Here is a 21,711-nt window from a genome sequence, read left to right on the forward strand (position 1 = left end):
TAAATGGCAGATCTGTTCAGTTGACCAGATGCTTTCCCCTTGTGATCCTGGGCATAGTCTTGCTTTAACATCAGCGTAGAGCTTCCTTCCGTTTTTGTTGCTGGAGATGAATCTTTTTTGCCTCTCTAGGGCTGGGTGCTTTAGAACAGCTGAGAGTGTAAGAGCATGTGAAAGGCTAACTAGGCCAGATAAAGCGACCACAGCCTCCTGCCCTCTGTTCCACTCTGATGATTTTTTTTTTAATTGAGATTAAATTCCTGTAACATAACATTTACCATTTTAAAGTGGCATATGGTACCTTAGTGATACCGTGTATTCATCGTATCTCTCTAGTTCCATGACATTTTCATTAATCCAAAAAGAAACCCCATGCTCATCACGCACCTACTCCCTGCGCTCCCTCTCCCCCAGTCCCTGGTGACCACTAATCTGCTTGCTGTCTCTGTGGATGTGCTGATTCAGGAAATGTTGTATAAACGGAACCACACAATTTGTGACCCTTTGTGTCTGGGCTGTTTTCAGTTAGCATGTTTTCAAGGTTCATCTATGTTGTAACAGGTTTCGTTACTTCATTCCTTTTTTATGGCTGAATCTAATGATTTTTCTAAGAGCATGATAATCTATTTATATAGTTTGGAGTAAGACCTGGTATAGACTAGTGAGAAGAGGATGGTTTTTGGAGTCTTCTGGATCAGCCTGGATTTCTATCCTAGCTTTGCCTCTTGCTGGCTGAAGGACCTTTGGAAGTTAACTTTTCAGTGACTCAGGTTTTCTCTTTGTAAAATGGAAATAATAGTACTTGCCTCATGGAGCTGTGGGCATTACCAGTAACACGGCATGTAAATCTCCTCTCATGATGCTTTGCACATAGTAGGTGCTCGTGAAGTTGTTACTGGGGGCAGCCACGGAAGATGGGAAGGCCTGACGTGCTTGTTCTGCTTAGGTCCCTACATGGAGGGAGGGAAACAGACAGACCATTATGTGGACTTTGGTCCTGGATGTTATCTGTCTTTTTACTTGTTGAGCTTTTAAGGAAGGATTCATACCTTCACTTACCCTGCTCATTAACTTGCTGTTTTTCAGGCACACTTCCCCATAGAGACAGCCTGGAATAGTGGAGGGATCACAGGATTTCATCCCTTACCTGCCATGTGGCTTTGGGCAAAACTGCCTTTAACTTCTGAGAGCCTTAAAATTGTGGTGAAATGCATATCCCCTTCTTAGGGTCCTTGTGATGAGCAAACGAATTCAGAAGTATGAAAATACTCATAATTTGTGTATCACATACCAAAGATTATTATTATATGGAAACAAAAAGGCTTTTGCTGTGCCTGTCAGTTCTTGGATGGCATAGCACATAGCAAATTTTTTGTTAATCGCGACATTGCAAGTGAAAAATAATGAAGCATTAGGCTGCTTTGGATTGGAATGCTTTCCCAAACTTCAAGAAAAATGTCACTTTTTCTTGTCTTTTTTTTTGTCACTTTTTGCTTTTCTTACTTATTTTTCTTCCTTTTTTTCCCCCAAGATTTCATTTTCAACGTTTATTTATTTTTGGGACAGAGAGAGACAGAGCATGAACGGGGGAGGGGCAGAGAGAGAGGGGCAGAGAGAGAGGGAAACAGGCTCCAGGCTCTGAGCCATCAGCCCAGAGCCCGATGCAGGGCTCGAACTCACGGACCGCGAGATCGTGACCTGGCTGAAGTCGGACGCTTAACCGACTGCGCCACCCAGGAAGATTTCATTTTCAAGCAATCCCTACACCCACCATAGGGCTTGAACTTACAACCTCGAGATCAAGAGTTGCATGCCCCACCAACTGAGTCAGCCAGCGCCCCTCTTTTGTATTCTTCTTAATTTGAGATATCTTTCAGAAATGAAATACTGCCTCTCTAGTTGTCTTTGTCATTCTGAGTCAGTTTGCACTGTTCTGTGAAATCATCTGTAACAGAGATTCTTGACGTTCTCAGCTTTTGGGAATTCAATTAAAAAATTTTTTTAATGTTTATTTATTTTTGAGACCAGGGGAGGGAGGAGGGGTGGACAGAGAGGGAGACATAGAATTAGAAGCAGGCTGCAGGCTCTGAGCTGTCAGCACAGAGCCTGCCACGGGGCTCAAACTCACAGACCGCGAGATCATGACCTGAGCCGAAGGTCGGTCACTTAACCGACTGAGTCAGTCAGGTGCCCCTCAGCTTTTGATAATTCTTAACCACATTTTTAGAAATTTATTCTGTTTCAGGGCTATAGGCATTGTTCTTTAGGAATTACTGAGCAGTGTCTTGAAAGTCATGGGTCAGAAATGTTCTTCTTCTTTTTTTAAATGTTTATTTATTTTGAGAGGTGGGACTGAGGGGCAGAGAGAGAGGGAGACAGAGAATTGCATGCAGGCTCCCGACTGTCAGCACAGAGCCCGATATGGGGCTCGAACACACGAATTGTGAGATCGTGACCCGAGCCGAAACCAAGAGTTGGATGCGCCCCAAGAAATGTTTCCTAAGTTTGGAATTAATTTTGCCCCTAATAGATTGACTTTCAAAGATTTTACTGTTAGACATTAGATTAGAAGCTACCTGCCCCTACCCTCTGTCAGTTAATGAAAGTAAAAAATATCCCTGTCAAATTGCCTTGGTATCTACTCAGTTCTCATATTTTTTTCTTTTGATCTAATGATAGGAAATGAGTTATATGAATAGGCTTCCTGCTATGCAGCCAATCTTTCATTCCGTAAATCAACTCTACTAATGTCAGAGTGCATTATTAATATCCTGCTGCATTCACTTTGGTGGTTTCTTTATTTACATTTCTCCCAATTGTATTTGTAAGGGAGTGGTTTGTACTTTTCTGTTTGTGTTATCTTTATCAATTTTAATTAGTTGGGAAGCTTCCTATCTTTTCTTTTCTCTCCTTCCTTTTTCCCTTCTCCATTTATTTAGATCTTGTTTTTTTTCAAAAAAGTTTACACTTTTCAGAATATAAGGTTTATACTATTTTTGTTGAATTTATTCACGAGTATTTTATTCTTTGGATGCTACTATAAATTTAATTGTTTTCCTAATTTCATTTTTTTTGTGTTCTCATTGCTACTTTATAGAGATAAAATTGATTTTTGTCAATTGATCTTGTATCCTGCAACCTTGCTGAACTTGTTTATTAGATTCTAATAGTTATTTAGTGGATTGTACAAGATCATGTCATCTGCAAAAGGAAGTTGTTTTATATCTTCTTTTAATCTGGCTGCCTTTTATAACATTTTCTTCCTAATTGCTATGGCTAGGAGCTTCAGTGCAATTTGAACAGATGTGAAAGTAGACAGATCATTCCTGATCTTAGGGGGAAAGCATTTAGTCGTTTGTCATTAAGTATGATGTTATCTGTTGGTGTTAGGAGATTGCCTTTATAATGCTGAGAAAGTTCCTTTACTTTCATAATTTGTTGAGTGTTCTTATGAAGGTGTGTTGAATGTTGTCAGATGCTTTCTTAGTGTTTATTGAGATGGGCATATGGTTTTGTCCTTTATTCTCTTGACATGGTGAGGTATGGTAATTGGTTTTTGGATGTTAAACTAACCTTGCATTCCTGAATATATCCCATTTGTTCATGGTGTATATCTTTTATTGCTGGGTTTGATTTGCTAGTATATTGTTGAGGATTTTTATGTTTCTATTCCTAAAAGATGTTGGCTTGTGGTTTTCTTTTTTGTGATGTCTGGATTTGGTATCAGGATAATATTAGCCTCATCAAATGAGTTGGGAAACATTCCCTCTGTTTGTATATTTTGGGAAGAATTTGTGAAGATTAGTATTAATTCTTCAAATGTTTGGTATAATTCATCAGTGAAGCCATCTGATCATGGGCTTTTCTTTGTGGGAAGTGTTTGATTACAAATTCCATCTTTTTACTGTTTGTAGCTCCATTGAGGTTTTCTCTTTCTTCCTGAGTCAGTTTCGGTAATTTGTATCCTTCTAGAAATTTGTCTTTATCATCCAAGTTGTCTCATTTGTTGGCATACAGTTGTTCATAGCATTATCTTATAATCCTTTTTATTTCTATAAATGCTGTAGTAATTTCCCCTTTCATTCCTTATATTAGTAATATGAGTCTTCTATTTTTCTTTGTCAGTCAAGCTAAATATTTGTTTGTATCTTTTTGAAGAACCAACTTTCAGTTCCACTTTCTTGTTGAGCGTGCTGAGCATTTTCAGAATTAGAGTGGTGAGCTGATCTTTGATGACTTATTTTTCTTAAGTCTCAGGTGCGCTGGGACTTAGCATCTTATATCTTTAGTAGGATATATTATCACAAGTACTTCTTAAAATACACATTGTTGGAAATAAAAACAGAATGAGTTTAATGTACCCTAATAGTGAATATTGCAACTGACATCTGTATATAATAGTGTCTAGGAAGGTAGAAACAGGACTTCTGTCTTCAAAACAGAGAGACTTACACACACTCCCTAAGATACTAAACTTTTTAGTGACCTCCCTCTAACAGGAGATACATTAATTCATAGGAGATAAGCTTATTTGTTACATACAGCAGGTGCTACTGGATGCCTTAGGGCAGGCATTAGGACTTAATTTTCTCTTCGAACTCTGGTTCAGAAGGACTGGGAGGGTTAGATCTAACTGCCAAAGTTAGATTTGGTGCCAGGAGCTAAAGTGGAGCTCCCAGCATTGGCAGAAAGAGATTGAGGAAAGCTTTTGCAAACTGCTGCCTAGAGCGCTCTGTGGCCCATTACGAGAAGCGGCCATCTCTAGGGAGACCTCATGACCAAGAACTGAAGCAAACCTCACGTTGGCTTATTGCGACTGAGTCCATGATGTCCCCTGTGTTGCCATAAGGCAGGAAACTCAAACTGGGGCCCAGGGAATCAGATTGATTGGATAAGGAAAGATGAGTACAGAAGGAAAGAGAAAGACAATACCTTCCTCAAAATGAACCTGTAAATGAAAATTCTGAAACAAATGCTACAAAGGCAGGCAAACAAAACAGGAATTGGAATATGAATTTATCCTAGATGAAATTAAAAAAGACTTTAAAAGAAGTATCTTTAATAAGATACCTGAAGTAATACTTTTCTGAAAAAGAAGATAAAATTGCAGGGAAAAAACAAAAGTAGATTAGGTAGGTCTGAAAAAGAACCGATTAGGAATCCTTGAAGTGAAAAAAAAAATTGATATAAAAACATAAGTCAGAATAAAACAGAAGTCCCAGTTCATGGGGAAATTAGGGTATTCCGAAAGAATACTGAGTAATTCTATCAAAAACGTACAGAGATAAAGAAATATGTATATGAGCGTAAAAGATACGGAAGATAGATAAACGCCTTCAACAGATATCTAATTGGAGTTTTCTGTATCTTCGTGAATGTTTAGACACAACTTCAATCAGTGTTAGTGCAGCTGATGGCTTCACCTAAGGACTGCACAAGAAGTGAGTTAAGTTCTTAACAGATTTGGATTAGAATTTGAACAGAGTTTGAGAGACACGGAATTGAGACAGAATTTGATTGAGAATATTTGAGAACTGATGTGTAGAAGATTTTCATAGGCACAAGAAGGAAATGACAAGGACAGCAAGTGGGGGGGAAAAGCCCTTTGGGTTTTGAGGTCGTGTCAGTGGGAACGTTTGTTTTCTTTAAGACTTATTTTATTTTTAGAGTGTATAGGAGCAGGAGAGAAGGGGGGAGGGAGAGAGAGGGAGAGCGAGAGAAAGAATCTCAGGCAGGCTCCATGCTCAGCGTAGAGCCTGATGTGGGTCTTGATCCTACAGCCTTGGGATCATGACCTGAGCTGAAATTCAGGGTCGGATGCGTGCCACACCTAGCTTCTCCTTGGGCAACAGGCAGGGGTATAGATTGTTGCTTGACAGGACCTTCCTTTGAGACGTTTGCTCAACAAGATCTTCCATACTGAGCATCAGCTTTTGTGTTTTTCTCTTAGAATTTCAAATACACTCTTAACTGTAAAAATGTATTAATTATTTTTTAAATTAATCAATTAAATGTTTCATTTACATCCAAGTTAGCATATGGTGCAACAGTGATTTCAGGAGTAGATTCCTTAGTGCCCCTTCCCCATGTAGCCCATTCCTCTCCCAGCACCCCTCCAGCAACCCTCTGTTTGTTTTCTGTATTTAAGAGTCTCTTCTGTTTTGTCCCTCTCCCTGTTTTTACATGATTTTTGCTTCCCTTCCCTTATGTTCATCTGTTTTGTCTCTTAAATTTCTCATATGAGTGAAGTCATGTGATATTTGTCTTTCTCTGACTGACTAATTTCGCTTAGCATAATACCCTCTCGTTCCATCCAGGTAGTTGCAAATGGCAAGATTTCATTCTCTTTGATTGCTGAGTAATACTCCATTGTATGTATTTACCATTCATCCATCGATGGCCATTTGGGCTCTTTCCATACTTTGGCTATTATTGAAAGTGCTGCTGTAAACATGGGGGTGCATGTGCCCCTTCAAAACAGCACACCTGTATCCTTTGGATAGATACCTAGTAGTGCAATTGCTGGGTCATAGGGTAATTCTATTTTTAATTTTTTGAGGAACCTCCATACTGTTTTCCAGAGTGGCTGCACCAGTTTGCAGTCCCACCAGCAGTGCAAAAGAGTTCCTCTTTCTCTGCATCCTCGCCAACATGTCTCGTTGCCTGAGTTGTTAACTTTAACCATTCTGACTGGTATGAGGTGGTATCTCATTGTGTTTTAATTTGTATTTCCCTGATGATGAGTGATGTTGAGCATTTTTTCATGTGTCTGTTTGCCATCTGGATGTCTTCTTTGGAGAAGTGTCTGTTCATGTCTTTTGCCCATTTCTTCACTGGATTATTTGTTTTTTGGGTGTTGAGTTTGATAAGTTCTTTATAGATTTTGAATACTAACCTTTTATCTGATATGTCATTTGCAAGTATCTTCTATTCTGTCAGTTGCCTTTTAGTTTTGCTGATTGTTTCCTTCATTGTGCAGAAGCTTTTTATCTTGATGAGGCCCCAGTAGTTCAGTTTTACTTTTGTTTCTCTTTCCTCCAGAGATGTGTTGAATAACTTGCTGTGGCCAGGGTCAAAGAGGTTTTTGCTTGCTTTCTCCTCTAGGATTTTGATGGCTTCCTGTCTTACGTTTAGGTCTTTTATCCATTTTGAGTTTATTTTTACGTATGGTGTCAGAAAGTGGTCCAGGTTCATTCTTCTGCATGTCGCTGTCCAGTTTTCCCAGCACCACTTGCTGACGAGACTGTCTTTATTCCATTGGCTATTCTTTCCTGCTTTGTCAAAGATTAGTTGGCCATACGTTTGTGGGTCCATTTCCGGGTTCTCTATTCTGTTCCATTGATCTGAGTGTCTGTTTTTGTGCCAGTACCATACTGTCTTGATGATTACAGCTTTGTAATGAGTCTGGAAGTCCATGACTGTGATGTCTCCAGCTTTGGTTTTCTTTTTCAGGATTACTTTGGCTATTCGGGGTCTTTTCTGGTTCCATACATATTTTAGGATTGTTTGTCCTAGTTCTGTGAAGAATGCTGTTGTTATTTTGATAGGGCTTGCTTAACTGTGAAAAAAGAATTAAAAAAAAAATTTTTTTAACATTTATTCAATTTTGAAAGAGGAAGAGAGACAGAGCATGAGCAGGGGTGGGGCAGAGAGAGAGGGAGACGTAGGGTCCCAAGCAGGCTCCAGACTCTGAGCTGTCAGCGCAGAGCCCGATGTGGGGCTTGAACTCACAGACCGAGAGATCATGACCTGAGCTGAAGTCGGACGCTTAACCGACTGAGCCACCAGGCGCCCCTGAAATTGTAAGTTATTTTGTTGTGTGGGCCAGAGTGACTTCGTTTCAAACATTAATCTTGGGAGCCTAAGAAGAGTGAATTTGTATAGCCTTTAACTTAAAGTCACATCCATTCCAAGGGTGACCTTTCTGAGATCCCAGGAGAATTCAGATTTTCAGCAAGAGTAGAAACTTGAATAAGATGAGTACCCAGAGCCAAACAGGCATCTAGTATATTTTAGTACACCACTAATACTCAATTTTTAGGACCAGATGAAGAGTTAGTGGAGGCTCTACTCAGTGTCTATAACGCTGTAGTACTGAGATGAAAAGTCTAAGTTCTTCAGCCTGTGCAGACATTTATTTTCTGTTAATTCCTTTATTATATATAATATATAATAATAATATACATTAACTGCTGAGTTGATGTTGCAAAAGATTTGGGTTTTTAAAAATTTATTTAGTTTTTGAGATAAACATAGATTCACAGGAGGTTACAAAATTTTTTTTAGGGAGGCCCTCTTGTACCCTTTACCCATTTTCTCCCAAAGATAACATCTTGTATAACTATGGTACACCAGCAAAATGAGGGAATTGCCATTGGTAAACTGTGACCTCCACAGAGATTATTCAGAGTTCACCAGTTTTACATAAAAGTTCATTTTAATTATACTTTCTTCTAATCTAATTCATGATTATTACTATTTTGGTGTATAGTGTACAGCTTGTGACAGAAACTGAAGGACAGAAGAGAATACATATTAAAAGAATTCGTATGATGATCGCTTCTCAGCCTTTTGGCTAAGCTCAAGTAGATCTTAGTATACTAAAAGAATTAGTATAATAGGATTTGTCCTGAAGACTCATTATATAAATGTCAGTTTCAAAAGTTTCTTCTGTACATATTTTCGTTTCTAAGCACAAAATAAACGATTATTTAACATTTTCTGTGTTTTGTCCTGCCCCCAATCTCAGTGCTCTCTTGTTGAATGTGTGACCACGGTCAACATTTGTTCGATGAAGGCTTTGTGTTCTTTACCGTGTATGGTTCTTATCGGTGTGGACTCTTACACCGAGTTGGCGGACACGCTGTGCGCTGTGGTGGCTGTCGCCCATGTCATTTGTGCGCCAGGAAGCCAGTTGAGATTCCAGGGAGCTCAAGTCCCCTCCATTGCTGAGCTTTCTGGCAACTTGCTATTTCTGCGGGTGGGGACATGGTAGCCGTGGTGGTGGTGCACGTGCGGCGTGGCGAGGACACTTTGCGACATGCCCTCATGATTCGTTTTTCATGATGTGTTTTGTTTTTGTGCCTCTGCTTATTACACTGAATGAGACAGCTGCTAGCCGGGATGATAGCAGAGCCTGCTTTTCTCTCTGAGTATACTATCTTTGCTTTGGATTCCTCCAAGCAGCCTAAAACACAGACTGACAGTGTGGTGAGTCCTTCCACTGCTTTCTGCATTCCCCCTGTGGGGAAGCAAAGGAATTTGGTAATTCTAGAAGCACATCTCCTGCTGCTTGTCGCTCACTGTCCCTCCAAGCATCTTCCGTGCCCTGTTGCTAACCCTGCTCTAAAAAATCAGAGTAAACTGCTGAATTCTGACGGCTGGTGTGTTTTCTGGCAGCTTTTTAACAGCAGCAAAATAACACTGTTTTCATTAATGTGGCGAACTTGGTCTAAACTCTAAGTTTTCTCTCTGGGGAATGTTTGCTCATTAACTAAAAATGGTATGTATTGCTGGAAATCTCTGTTCTACTTTTGGCAGGAGGCCAAGAATATTTTGAGCTATGACTCACTGAGAAAAACAATGCATTGTTCATAAATCTGTAATTGAACAACATTGAGTAGGTGGGTGGATTCTACTGTAACAAATAATTGCATCTTATTTGGGGAGAGTACCAGTTTTCTATAAAACATCTGAAAGGAAGTAATTAATCTCATTATATTTCAATTGACTGAATTCATATAATTTTGAATCCTGCATATAACTTCACTTTGAGAAAGTGGACTGTTTTCATATGTATCTTAAGTTCTTAAGTTAGGAAATTAAGACTTAGAGATCTTTGATTGCCCAGTAAGGAAAGCTTTTTGTGTTGCATTGGACACTAACTGGGATTGAGGTTTTCCTTTTTTTTTTTTTTTTTTTCAGTGTTTATTTTTGAGAGAGAGAGAGCCAGCAAACAGGGGAGCGGTAGAGAGAGAGAGACAGAGACAGAGACAGAGAATCCCAAGCAGACTCCACACTGGTCAGCACAGAGCCCGATGCGGGGCTCCAACTCACGAACCATGAGATCATGACCTGAGCTGAAATCAAAGTCGGATGCTTTACCGACTGAGCCACCCAGGTGCCCTAAGGGATTGAGGTTTTTTTTTAAACGAGGAGAATTGGTTTAATTTATTAAGTAGCTGGTGATGAAACTAGAACATCTCTGTACTTAATCCATGCAGCCAGGAAGGACTTGGTGTGCATATGGTCAGTAGCAATGCTAAATCACATTCTGAACTTGGTTTTAGAAAAGAAAGCAGCTGAGAGTTCTAGTGATGCCCTAGCTTGGATCTCAGGGCAAAGGGTCTCTCCTTGGTTCTGGCTACAAGTAATACCTCACTATTTTCAAAACTGGTTTGAGAGGCAGACAGGAATCTAAGCTAACCTACCAATTTATTGTATTAAAAAAAAATTTTTTTTTTTAAGTAGACTCCATGCGAGGCTCAAACTCATGATGCTGAGATCAAGACCTGAGCTGAGATCTAAGAGTCAGACACTTAACAGACACCCCACTAATTTACTTTAAAAACATAAAATGATATTACTTTATATTTTATGTAATAGTAACAGAGATTTAAAAAAAAGAAGATCCCCTACTAGGCCTACTTCCATATACATAAAAGCAATTTAAGTACCTATTCTATTGTAAAAAATGCTGATCCCTTTGAAATATAGGTGTTTTGGGGCGCCTGGGTGGCGCAGTCGGTTAAGCGTCCGACTTCAGCCAGGTCACGATCTCGCGGTCCGTGAGTTCGAGCCCCGCGTCGGGCTCTGGGCTGATGGCTCGGAGCCTGGAGCCTGTTTCCGATTCTGTGCCTCCCTCTCTCTCTGCCCCTCCCCCGTTCATGCTCTGTCTCTCTCTGTCCCAAAAATAAATAAACGTTGAAAAAAAAAAATTTAAAAAAAGAAATATATGTGTTTTATATGTTTATAAAATAAAGTTGTAATTATTTAAAAATACCTTAAGTAGACTAAAAGTCTTCATTTATCTTATTTAAATTTTGTCCAGATAAAAACTTCTCTCCACGCAACAAAGGGAAATCACGGCATAACCTATAACAAAGTACAAATGGAACACAAATTTAGTGAGGGTCTACTTATGAGTTCACCAGCTGTTGATTTTTCCTTCATTCAGATTTTTGAAAATGACCCCAAATTCTAAAAATTACTGTATCCTTAGTGCTCAGCAGTCAAAAAAATAGTTGTCGAAAGAGAGAACAAACCATAATTGAAGACAAATCTGGCAGGGAACCGTGTGTGCTTTTAAATTAAATGCGCTTTAGATTAGAAGCATTTTTCTGTTATCTAAGAATTGCCTCCGGGAGGAAGTCCTGGTGACAGCTGAGTATTGACATACATTGAGCTGGTTCTTTTGGCGTCTCTCTGGGAGAAGGACTTCGAAGCCTTTTTGTACTGAAGGAAGTAACTGCATAAGGATCTGACAAGTACATACTAAGCCTCTACCACCAGTCAGGCACAAGCATATACTAAGCCTCTACCACTAGTCCTGGGCACCAAGATGGACACGCAGGGCTCCTGCCCTCCGAGCGTTTATAGTTTAGTCTAGAGACAAACACTTAGAATACAAAGGAATCAAGCCTTCCTAGAAGAAAATAACAGGGATGGGAAATGTGTTAGCGCTCAGGCAAAGCCATATGAAACTTCATAAAAGAAGCTGCATTTGAAAGTTGGAAAGTAAATGAGAGTTTGCTGGGCAAAAGTGAAGGTGTTACAAGTAGTGACAAATCTTTAATTTTGCTTCTACAGATTCCTAATTTAAATTTACAGGGTAACATGGCAATGCTTTCCTTAGCTGTGTCTATTTAAATATGTGATGTAATACACGTATTGAAATATATTTGCAGAGAGGGAAAGTTTTTAAACGTTAGGTAATGTTTGTCCGATAGTGTGATAGGTCAGTTATAGAATAGCTTTTTGTATGGACCACAATCATGTGTCAAGTAATTTACTTAAAATAGAATATAGACTCTCTGGCCACTCTTCATCCTGACTTAAATGTTTTATGGAACCATTTCATTTCCTTTCTCTGCAATTTAACGATCTTAATTTTCAATATAGGGATTGAGAGACTTCTTGAACTCTATTAAGTATGTTTTTCATTTTATAGTGTGTAATGTAGCATATTTTTAGGGCCAGAAAGCATTAATGGTCACGCTACACAAATATAGCCATATATACAGCTTGTAATTCTTTGAAATGGTAGAGAACAGGAAGATAAGAGTTACGTTCCCCCAACTTTTCTCCCTAATATAACCCTAAGGGAGATGTCTTGGACTGATAAAATTTGATAACTCTTTTTATATTAGAGGGAGAAGGTGTATCAGTTGTTCTTGGGGAAAATCCAAACGTATTAGAAAAGTGGAAATAGTAGTAACGGTGGCAAAAGAATCCCACCCCGCATGCCCAGTACCCAGTAGCATCAGTTAATGGCTCGTGGCTCTCTTATTTTATTATCATACCCCCCCACTTGTCTAACCACCCTCCCACACATGCACACCTCCCTTCCCCTGTCCCCATCCCTGTTGGGTTGTTTGAAGCAAATTTCAGAAACCTTGTTCCATCTAAATGTTTTGGTGTATATTTCTGAAAGATAATGACTAAAAATATATAACACAGTACATTTATCACACCTAAAAATTAGTAGTTTCTTAGTATCAAATACCTAATGGGAGTACAGTTCAGAAAATTGAGAACACCTGCGAAGCTGAGTGCCATCTCCACTGATATTCAAGAATACTCAGGGGTCCGTGGGTGGCTCTGTTGGTTGGGCGTCTGACTCTTGATCTCGGCTCAGGTCATGATCTCATGGCTCGGATCGAGCCCTGCATCAGGGGGATTCTCTCTCTTCCTCTCTCTCTGCACCCACCCTCAAAAATAAATAAACATTAAAAAAAATAATATTCATTATTTGACCTTTCCTTGGTCAGCTGTAGAAATGTACAGAAAATGTCTTATTTAAAAACCTACCAAGTTACTGAAACATAGTGGCTAGGATTTGCTCTAACGCTTTGTTTAAAACTTAGAAGTTATTTTATCATGAGCTGCTTTTAAGGCTCTAATTTTGGTCAGTGTATTACAAATGCAGTATAGAATTTTGAATCTCAGAGAATATACTTCATTATCATGGAACCTATGCCAGGCTGATGTAATCAGGAGAATGTCGCTTAATTTGGAGCATTTGTCATAGCAACAGAACAAAACAAAAAGCTTTCATATGTGGAAGAAGATATTTTTAATGACAGGTTTTTCTGAAAATTGCCATAACAATTTCATTTAGACTGCTGGCTTCAGATGAATGAGGCATTTCCATCTCTTGTAGCAAAGATGTTTTTCAGGCCTTAGACCAAATGACTTTGAGTATTATTTTATCATAGGGAACACTTGACATTGCTTTTTCTGGATAGTTGTCTATTTGAATGAGTTTTGCTAATTGAATCCCTGATGTTAATTTTGTCATGGGGGAAAAAGCTAGGGACCTTATAATGGGGAGAGGTATGTGATTAGCTTAAAATGAAATTTTCAACATACTAATCTTTGCTATTTAGTTACATATATTATAGCAAAATAAATTTTCTAAATACTCACCGTACTAGTTTTGCCTTGCATGAAAACATTCTAATAAATGAACTAATTGTGTTTGATAAATGTATCTAATGGGTCTTGGTGCTTGGCGTTTGTTCTTAACAGTTTTTTCTGTTCCTTTTCTTTATGATACTTCTTTGTTTTTCTTAGAATGCATCTATCCAAGCCACGAAATCTCCTGACAGTATTAATGGAAGTGAACCAACCACTCCTCAGGTCTGTTACTACTGTTATTTTTAAAAAATAGCAAGTCATTTCAGAGTGTTGGTCAATCTATATTATTAGCATTTGACTTCCTATTGAAAGGGTGATGTCCAAACATTTGATATAATATGTATATGTATGGTAAATCCAGGTGTGTTGATGCTTTCTTGGAAACAGTTTTAAATAAAAATCATGCATGTATATACACCAGTCATGTAATACGACGTTGTTACTCATTTAAAAAATTAGTGGCAGTAAAGAGAAAACTTTTTGAAAAAAAGGAATATGACTTTATGCTTGTAAAATATGATGGATAGTTTATATTGAAAGACATATTGAATTACATAATTTGGAAGGGGGGGGATATGGACGAAACGGGATTTCTTTTAAAGTTTGCTCTGATGCAGAGTGTTTTACTACTAGAGCGCTTGTGTTATCTTTGATTTAAAAAAGTTACTTGGGGGGTGCAGCACAAGTGACATTCTTTTGATTCTTTCCGAAAACGAAAGAAAAAAAATTCATTAAAAACGTCATTATGACAGCAATGTCTGACATGAACATTCGTTTACTTTGGCTCTAGTGATGATGTTATCATTAACCTGGCTATTCTTAGCAGTCTCTAATGTAGGGCAGAAACATTTCTAATCTGTGAACCTAGAGCATATATGTAGACAATTTAGGAGCTAGATGATTTATGAACTAAATTGTGTAGACTAAACATTCTAAAGTATTGTCTAGCGCAGATACAGATTATAGCTTCGCAAACTCCGTGAACAGATTCTATGAGCTGAGAACTTTGTTCCTTTTTGGGGGAGCTGGTCAGGTTCTGGGCATAGTCCAAGTCCCTGGGCTTCTGGCTCTGGCTTTGCTCAGCCTCCCTAGTTAAACTATTCCAATCCTCTACAAATACATCATTATCTAGAAATGCCATGAAGTAGGGGTAAAATATTTGGAGGCACTGGTCTAAATGGTTCTGGACAGATCCAGTGGTCTTTAGTGAATATTATTTAAAACTATTATTTAGAACGCGTATTTTCCTCTCTTACAGAATAGTTCAAAAAGGCTAAATACTGTTATAAATGCAAAAACTAGAATGAATGAGAACCAGCTTTCTAACACATTCAGGAGAAATTTAAGTTTTAATGAAGGTGAGGAATGAACATGGGTGATACTCAGGAAGTAAGCCCACCAAAGGCTTGGAACTTTCTTAAAAAAATACAAATATTTTTCTCAAAAATAATAAAGTAGTAGTTATTGAGTGTTTAACTATGTGTCAGACATCGTTAAACATTTTATATATATGATCTCATTGAATTCTTAATCACAAGCAGATGCCCTTACTCAGAAGTCTTTATTTTTAAACACGTTTCTGATTAGTTGGTTGTTGGCTGTTGTTAGCAAATTGGGAATGATGCATATCCTCCAAGGGGGTGGAATGCTTCCTGTGATTGGGCATCTTGACAGCAGCAGGAGATCAGAGAGAGGACGCCAAGGGAGAAGAGACGGCACAAAGCAAGCCCGAGAGTTCATACAGCTACCGGTGACCCCCCCCCCCCCCCCCCCGCCCTTGTTAACTGCGCTGAACATCCTACGTATTTCAGTTGGTTTTGGCACCCAGTATAATGATTTAATAAGCATTTGCTCCTTTTTTCTTTTCCACACAGTATATTGTGAAAAACTTCAAACATACAGAGAAATAGAACTTTCAAGTGAGCATCTGTATACCTACCACCTAGATTCTGTCATTGGTACTTTACTGTGTTTGCTTTATCACCAGTCTGTCTGTGTATACATTCTTCTGTCTGCCCCTCAATCCATTTTTACTTTTAAAGATTACTTATTTATTTTTTAATTTTTTAAACGTTTATTTATTTTTTGAGAGAGAGAGAGAGAGAGAGAGAGAGAGAGAAGCGCAGGCAGGGGAGGGGCAGAGGGAGAGGGAGACACAGAATCTGAAGCAGGCTCCAGGCTCTGAGCTGTCAGCACAGAGCCCGACGCGGGGCTCGAACTCGTGAGCCATGAGATCGTGACCTGAGCCAAAGTGGGACGCTCAGCCAACTGAGCCACTCAGGCACCCCTCCAATTTTACTTTCTTAATGGCATTTCAGAGTAAGTTGTGGGTCATGATATCCTTCCCTTTATCGTTTTAGCATGTGTATCATTAACCAGAGTTCATTACTTGTATTTTTTTTAAGTATTAATACTTTAATTACTTTGAGGAGAGAGGAATGGAAATACCACATGTAAGAATTAATTCTTAAAAATACAAGTTAAATCAAATTTTAAAGGACCTTACTATGAAACTGACTAGTTTCAGAGGTTTAATTAGTGGTATAATTACATATATAGCTACTAAGGACACACAGCCTAGAGGTTCTGTAGTAATGAATCATGATGAAAATTTACTTTACTAATTTTTTAGTTAATTTGTCTGGTTAAAAGGTAGTTATCTCCCTAGATTTTTTTTTTTTTTTAGATTGAAGTATAATTGACATATGATACCTCCTTAGTTTCAGGTATACGTCATAGTGATTTGATATTTTTGTACATTAGGAAATGATCCCCACGATTAGTCTAGTTACCAGAATCTGTCGCCATGCAGAATTATTACAGTATTAATGACTGGGTTCCCTATGCTGTACATTACATCCCTCTGACTTCTTTCTTTTACAACTGGAAGTTTGTACTTATTAATTCTCTTCACCTATTTTTCCTTCTTCCCCAAACCCCTCCCTCTTCATGTAACCAATAGTTTGTTTCCTGTATCTATGAAACTGTATTGGTTTGTTTTATTTTTTTTAATTTTATATATCAGTGAAATCATATGGCATTTGACTTTCTTTGACTTATCTCACTTAGAATAGTACCCTCTGGGTCCATCCATGTCACAAATGGCAAGATTTCACTCTTTTTACATGGCTAAGTAATACTCTTTTTTAAAAAAATGTATCTATTTTGAGAGAGAGAGTGAGCACACATGCTTGTGCATGCCAGTGGGGAGGGACAGAGAGAGAGAGGAAGAGAGAGAATCCCAAGCGGGCTCTGCACTGATGGTGCAGAGCCCAATGTGGGGCTCTATCTCACGAATCTTGAGATCGTGACCTGAGCGGAAATCAAGAGTCTGACGCTTCGCTGACTGAGCCACCCAGGTGCCCCAAGTAATATTTTTATATATATGTTCCTATAATATTCTTATAATCTCTATCTCTATTTCTGTGTCTGTGTCTGTTCTGTCTATATATCACATTTTCTTTATCCATTCAGCTGTTGAAGGACACTTGGGTTGCTTCCATATCTTGGCTTGTGTAGATAATGCAGTGAACGTGAGGATGCATACTTCTCCCGGAGTTTGTGTTTCCATTCTTTTTTGCACATCAGTCGCCAGAAGGGGAATTGCTGGATCGTATGGTAGTTCTATTTTTAATTTTTTGATGACCTCCATACTGTTTTCCATCGTGGCTACACCAGTTTACATTCCCACCAGCAGTGTACAAGGGTTCCCTTTCCCTACATCCTCACCAACACTTGCTGTTCTTTGTCTTTTTGATAATAGCCGATCTGACCACTGTGAGGTGCTATCTCATTGTGGTTTTGGTTTGCAATTCCTTGATGGTTAGTGATGTTCTTTTCCCAGGCCCATTGGCCATCTGCTTGTCTCCTTTAGAAAAATGTCTATTCAAGTCCTATGCCCGTTAAAAAAATTTTTTTTATATTGTGTAAGTTCTTTATATGTTTTGGATGTTAGTGCCTTATCAAATGTATGATTTGCAGATACCTTTTCCCATTCAGTAGGTTGCCTTTTCATTTTGTTGATGGTTTCCTTCATTGTGCAAAAAGCCTTTTAGTTCGATGCAATCCCATTTGTTTTGTTTTTTTTTTTTAATTTTTTTTTCAACGTTTTTTAAATTTATTTTTGGGACAGAGAGAGACAGAGCATGAACGGGGGAGGGGCAGAGAGAGAGGGAGACACAGAATCAGAAACAGGCTCCAGGCTCTGAGCCATCAGCCCAGAGCCCGACGCGGGGCTCGAACTCCCGGACCGCAAGATCGTGACCTGGCTGAAGTCGGACGCTTAACCGACTGCGCCACCCAGGCGCCCCTCCCATTTGTTTATTGTAGCTTTTGTTATCCTTGCCTAATGAGACTGGTCCAAAAAACATACTGCTAAGACTGATATCAAAGAGCTTACTGCCTTTTTCTTCTAGGAGTTGTGTTTTCTTTTTTGAGGTAAATTTTACATAAAGTGAAATGTACAGACCTCAAGTGTGCATCGACCCGAGTTTTAACAAATGTGTATGCTGAAGCCATGTGTTAATCCCATACAGAGATTACAGAACATTATCAAGACCCCAGAAAGTTCCTTTATGGTTCTTCTTCCTCCTAAACGCAATCTCTTAAAATTTTTTCCCACCATACCGCGGGGGACTAGTTTTGCTTGTTTTAGGACTTTATATAGTGGCCTCATGTATGTAGTACGTACTCTTTTGTAGAATGCTTCTTTCACTCACTGCAGTGTTTTTGGAATTTCATCCATGTTGTTGTGGTTATCAGTAGTTTGTCCCTTTTTATTGCTGTGTAGAATCCCTTTGAACAGTTTATTACCTGTTAATGGACACCTGGGCCGTTTCCAGTTTTCAACTATTATGAATAGAACTACTACGAGCATTATTGTAGAAATCTTTTTGTGGATGTATGTTTTTCTTTCTTTTTCTTTTTGACTGTTATTGATTGTGTACTAATATGTTTTGATAATTTCTGGAATAACATATACTGTATATATAAAATGATGTATTTGTTATATATCCTTTTGACCAAGCATGGAATGTTTAAATATCTCTTATTGGATCATCATTATCATATTGCCAGATTAAGGCCTAACTGAACAAATGTGTACTAAGTACCTACTTTATGGAAAGCATTGTGGCAAGGAGACAGAGATGCAGAATATGGATTCTTTTCTAAATGAGCATGTTTAGGGGCGCCTGGGTGGCTCAGTCGGTTAAGCGTCTGACTTCGGCTCAGGTCACGATCTCACGGTTCGTGGGTTTGAGCCCCACGTCGGGCTCTGTGCTGCCAGCTCGGAGCCTGGAGCCTGCTTCTGATTCTGTGTCTCTGTCTCTCTCCGCCCCTCCCCTGCTCATGCTGTCTCTCTCTGTCTCTCAAAAATAAATAAATGTAGAAAAAAGATTTTTTAAAAAATGAGCATATTTAGAGGTGAGGGTACGTGTGTAGCAGATATAATGGCAGGAAAACTTACTTAGTGCTTACTGCATATAGCACACTATTTGAAATGTTTTCATTTATTTAATTCTCATAACAATCCTACTGGGCAGAACTGTTGTTATTTCCATTTTACACATGAGAAAATTGAAACATAGAGGTCTTAAAACTAGTAAGTGGTGAAACTGGGATTCAAATCAGGGAATTCGGTTCAGAGTCTGTGTTCTTAGTCACTGTGCTGTAAGTGACCGTAGTTATTTTGGGGCATAAACAACTCAGCTGGTTGTTACACCAGTATGTGAGTAACTAATGGTGAGTCAGAATGCAGTCAGTGCTCCAGGAATGGTTCTGGTAAAAGCTTAGGCCATAAAGAAAGGTTGTTTCTGATGAGTGAGATCTGAGGTTTCCTGGAAAAGCAGACATTTGAGCTGAGTTTTGAAGGATGTCTGGATTTTCATATGCAGGGAAATTATGGGCAGTGGTACAGAGGCACACACACTGATGCATGTGTTAAGGGGGCGGGAAGTTGCCTGTTGTGACTCAGGTTTTTGGTACATGGAGGGGTGAGTTTATAGAGAAATGGGTCTTGGGAGATGGGAACCTTGAATATAAGCTCAGGATCTTGAACCTTATATTAAATGGGAATCCAGTTTAAGAATTGGAACGAAATGATCTAAATGATGTTTTAGGAAGACAATTCTGGTGACAGTGTGACAGGGCAAATTAGGGTAAGAGATTAGAGGCAGGGGAACGGAAGACTGCTGCTGGTATCCAGCTTATAGAGGATAAGGTTCTGCATAAGAATAGTGTTGGGGGAATAAAAAGGGGGGATTGAAAACGGGGTCAAATGGGGGAGACAGAAAGGAATTAAAAGTAACTCTTGATATCTTCACTTATTTTGGCGTATACATTTCTCCTTCCCTATCCCCCCATCAGTTTTTTCAAAAATGAATTCTAAATCCGTGAATGTCTTTGATATCAGAAACCTGACAACATTTGGCACCAGTGGGAGTGTATTTTTTCACATATCAGAAAGCTTGAGGGTAAACACACTTTAAGGGCCCTTCTCCAGTTAGCTTCTTGTCCCCCCACATCCTTTACCACTGCCTTTCACCCTCACAACTACAAGTTGCCCTCCAAGAGTTGCATCTTCATTCTAGACAGAAGGAAAGACTCAAGGCAAAGACGAAAGGCATATTCCTTTTTATGAAGAAAATAATCTGTCTCCTAGAAGGTTCCATTGTATAGATTTCCATGTATCGTGCCTTATTGGCTGAACTTGGTCTCCTGGCCCCCTCCTAGATGAAACAGGGTCTGGGCAAAGCTAATTAGAAAAACCCATTTAATTGAAATATATCACAATATAATGTATACAGAAAAGTATGATATACACCTTATACAGCTTTCTGAATGCTTACACATCAAGCACACCTTTGTAGCCAATGCTCCAAATCAAGACACAGAAATTACCAGTGTCGCTTCCATTCCCTGCTCTGACTCCCAAGGATAACGACTATCCTGACGTCTAGATTAATTTTCTGTTTTTGAACTTTATGTAAATGGAATAAAAATGAGTATCCTTTTGTCTGTCTTCTTTTGCTCAATGCTTTATGAGATTCGTCTATATTGTTGTGGCTGTAAGTCATTCTCACTGCTGTCTAGTATTCCGTTGGTGAACAGACTGCAATTTATCCATTCGGTTATTGATAGGCATCAACAGTAGCTTCAGGTTTGGGACTATTTTTTTTTTTTTTTTTTTTTACATTTATTTATTTCTGAGAGACAGAGACAGAGCACAAGTTGGGGAGGGGCAGAGATAGAAGGAGACACGGAATCCGAAGCAGGCTCCAGGCTCCGAGCTGTCAGCACAGAGCCCGATGCGGGGCTCGAATCCACAAACCCTGAGATCATGACCTGAGCCGAAGTCGGATGCTTAACCGACTGAGTCACCCAGGTGCCCCTGGGGCTATTTTGAATAAGATTGCTGTAAACTTCCTAGTTTATCTTTTGCTGAACATACATACACATTTCCGCTGAGTCCATACTTAGCAATGAAATTGGTGATTCAGGTTGTGTACTTGTATTTGGTTTTAGTAAATACCGACAAGTAGTTTTCCAAAGTGGACTACTCCATATCCTTACCAATACTTGGTGTTTTCCATAGTTTTAATTTTAGCCATTCTGGTGGCTGGGTGGTGGTGTCTCATGTGGCTTTAATTTGTGTTTGGGAAGGTGAGTATTACTTTGAACAAAACTGGGTCCTGGTAAAAAGAAAAACAGGAAGATTAGATACCAGGTGGTAGCCAGTATTTGTTGTTTACCTTAAGCCAGTCTTACCTTGAAGTACTGTGCATGCATTGACTTTTTGCCCTTCACAACTACCCTGTGCGATGAGTGCATTTTACATACGAGGAAGCAGAAGCACCAAAGGTCAGTAACTTGCCCAAGGTCATAGTGCCAGTAATGGCAGAGCTAAGACTTGGGCCCAAGAGGTCTGGTTTCATAGCCTATGCTCTTAGCTACTGCATCATATGAAAGGGTCTGCCACAGAAGCTTGTGTATGACATTCTCATTTGTAAGTTTGTCTTTTATTTTAGTCTCCTTTCTCTAATGATAGTAATGATTATTAATGTATACTGAGTATTT

At 39.0% G+C, this 21,711-nt stretch overlaps 1 protein-coding gene across 4 annotated transcripts in view; it reads left to right on the forward strand.

Moving 5' to 3' along the window:
- GOLGA4 (golgin A4) overlaps positions 1-21,711 on the forward strand; it is a 126,739-nt gene that overhangs the window by 17,413 nt on the left and 87,615 nt on the right. For 3 of the 4 annotated variants that reach the window (XM_047875107.1, XM_047875111.1, XM_047875109.1), the window contains exon 3: positions 13,792-13,857. The exons of the other annotated variant lie outside the window; for it this stretch is intronic. In XM_047875107.1, coding sequence (XP_047731063.1) covers positions 13,792-13,857 — 66 coding nt within the window. The remainder of the gene's footprint in view (positions 1-13,791; positions 13,858-21,711) is intronic. 4 annotated transcript variants of the gene reach the window in all.

The sequence above is a fragment of the Prionailurus viverrinus genome, chromosome C2 (assembly GCF_022837055.1).
Source record: "Prionailurus viverrinus isolate Anna chromosome C2, UM_Priviv_1.0, whole genome shotgun sequence".
Taxonomy (NCBI): Eukaryota; Metazoa; Chordata; class Mammalia; order Carnivora; family Felidae; genus Prionailurus; species Prionailurus viverrinus.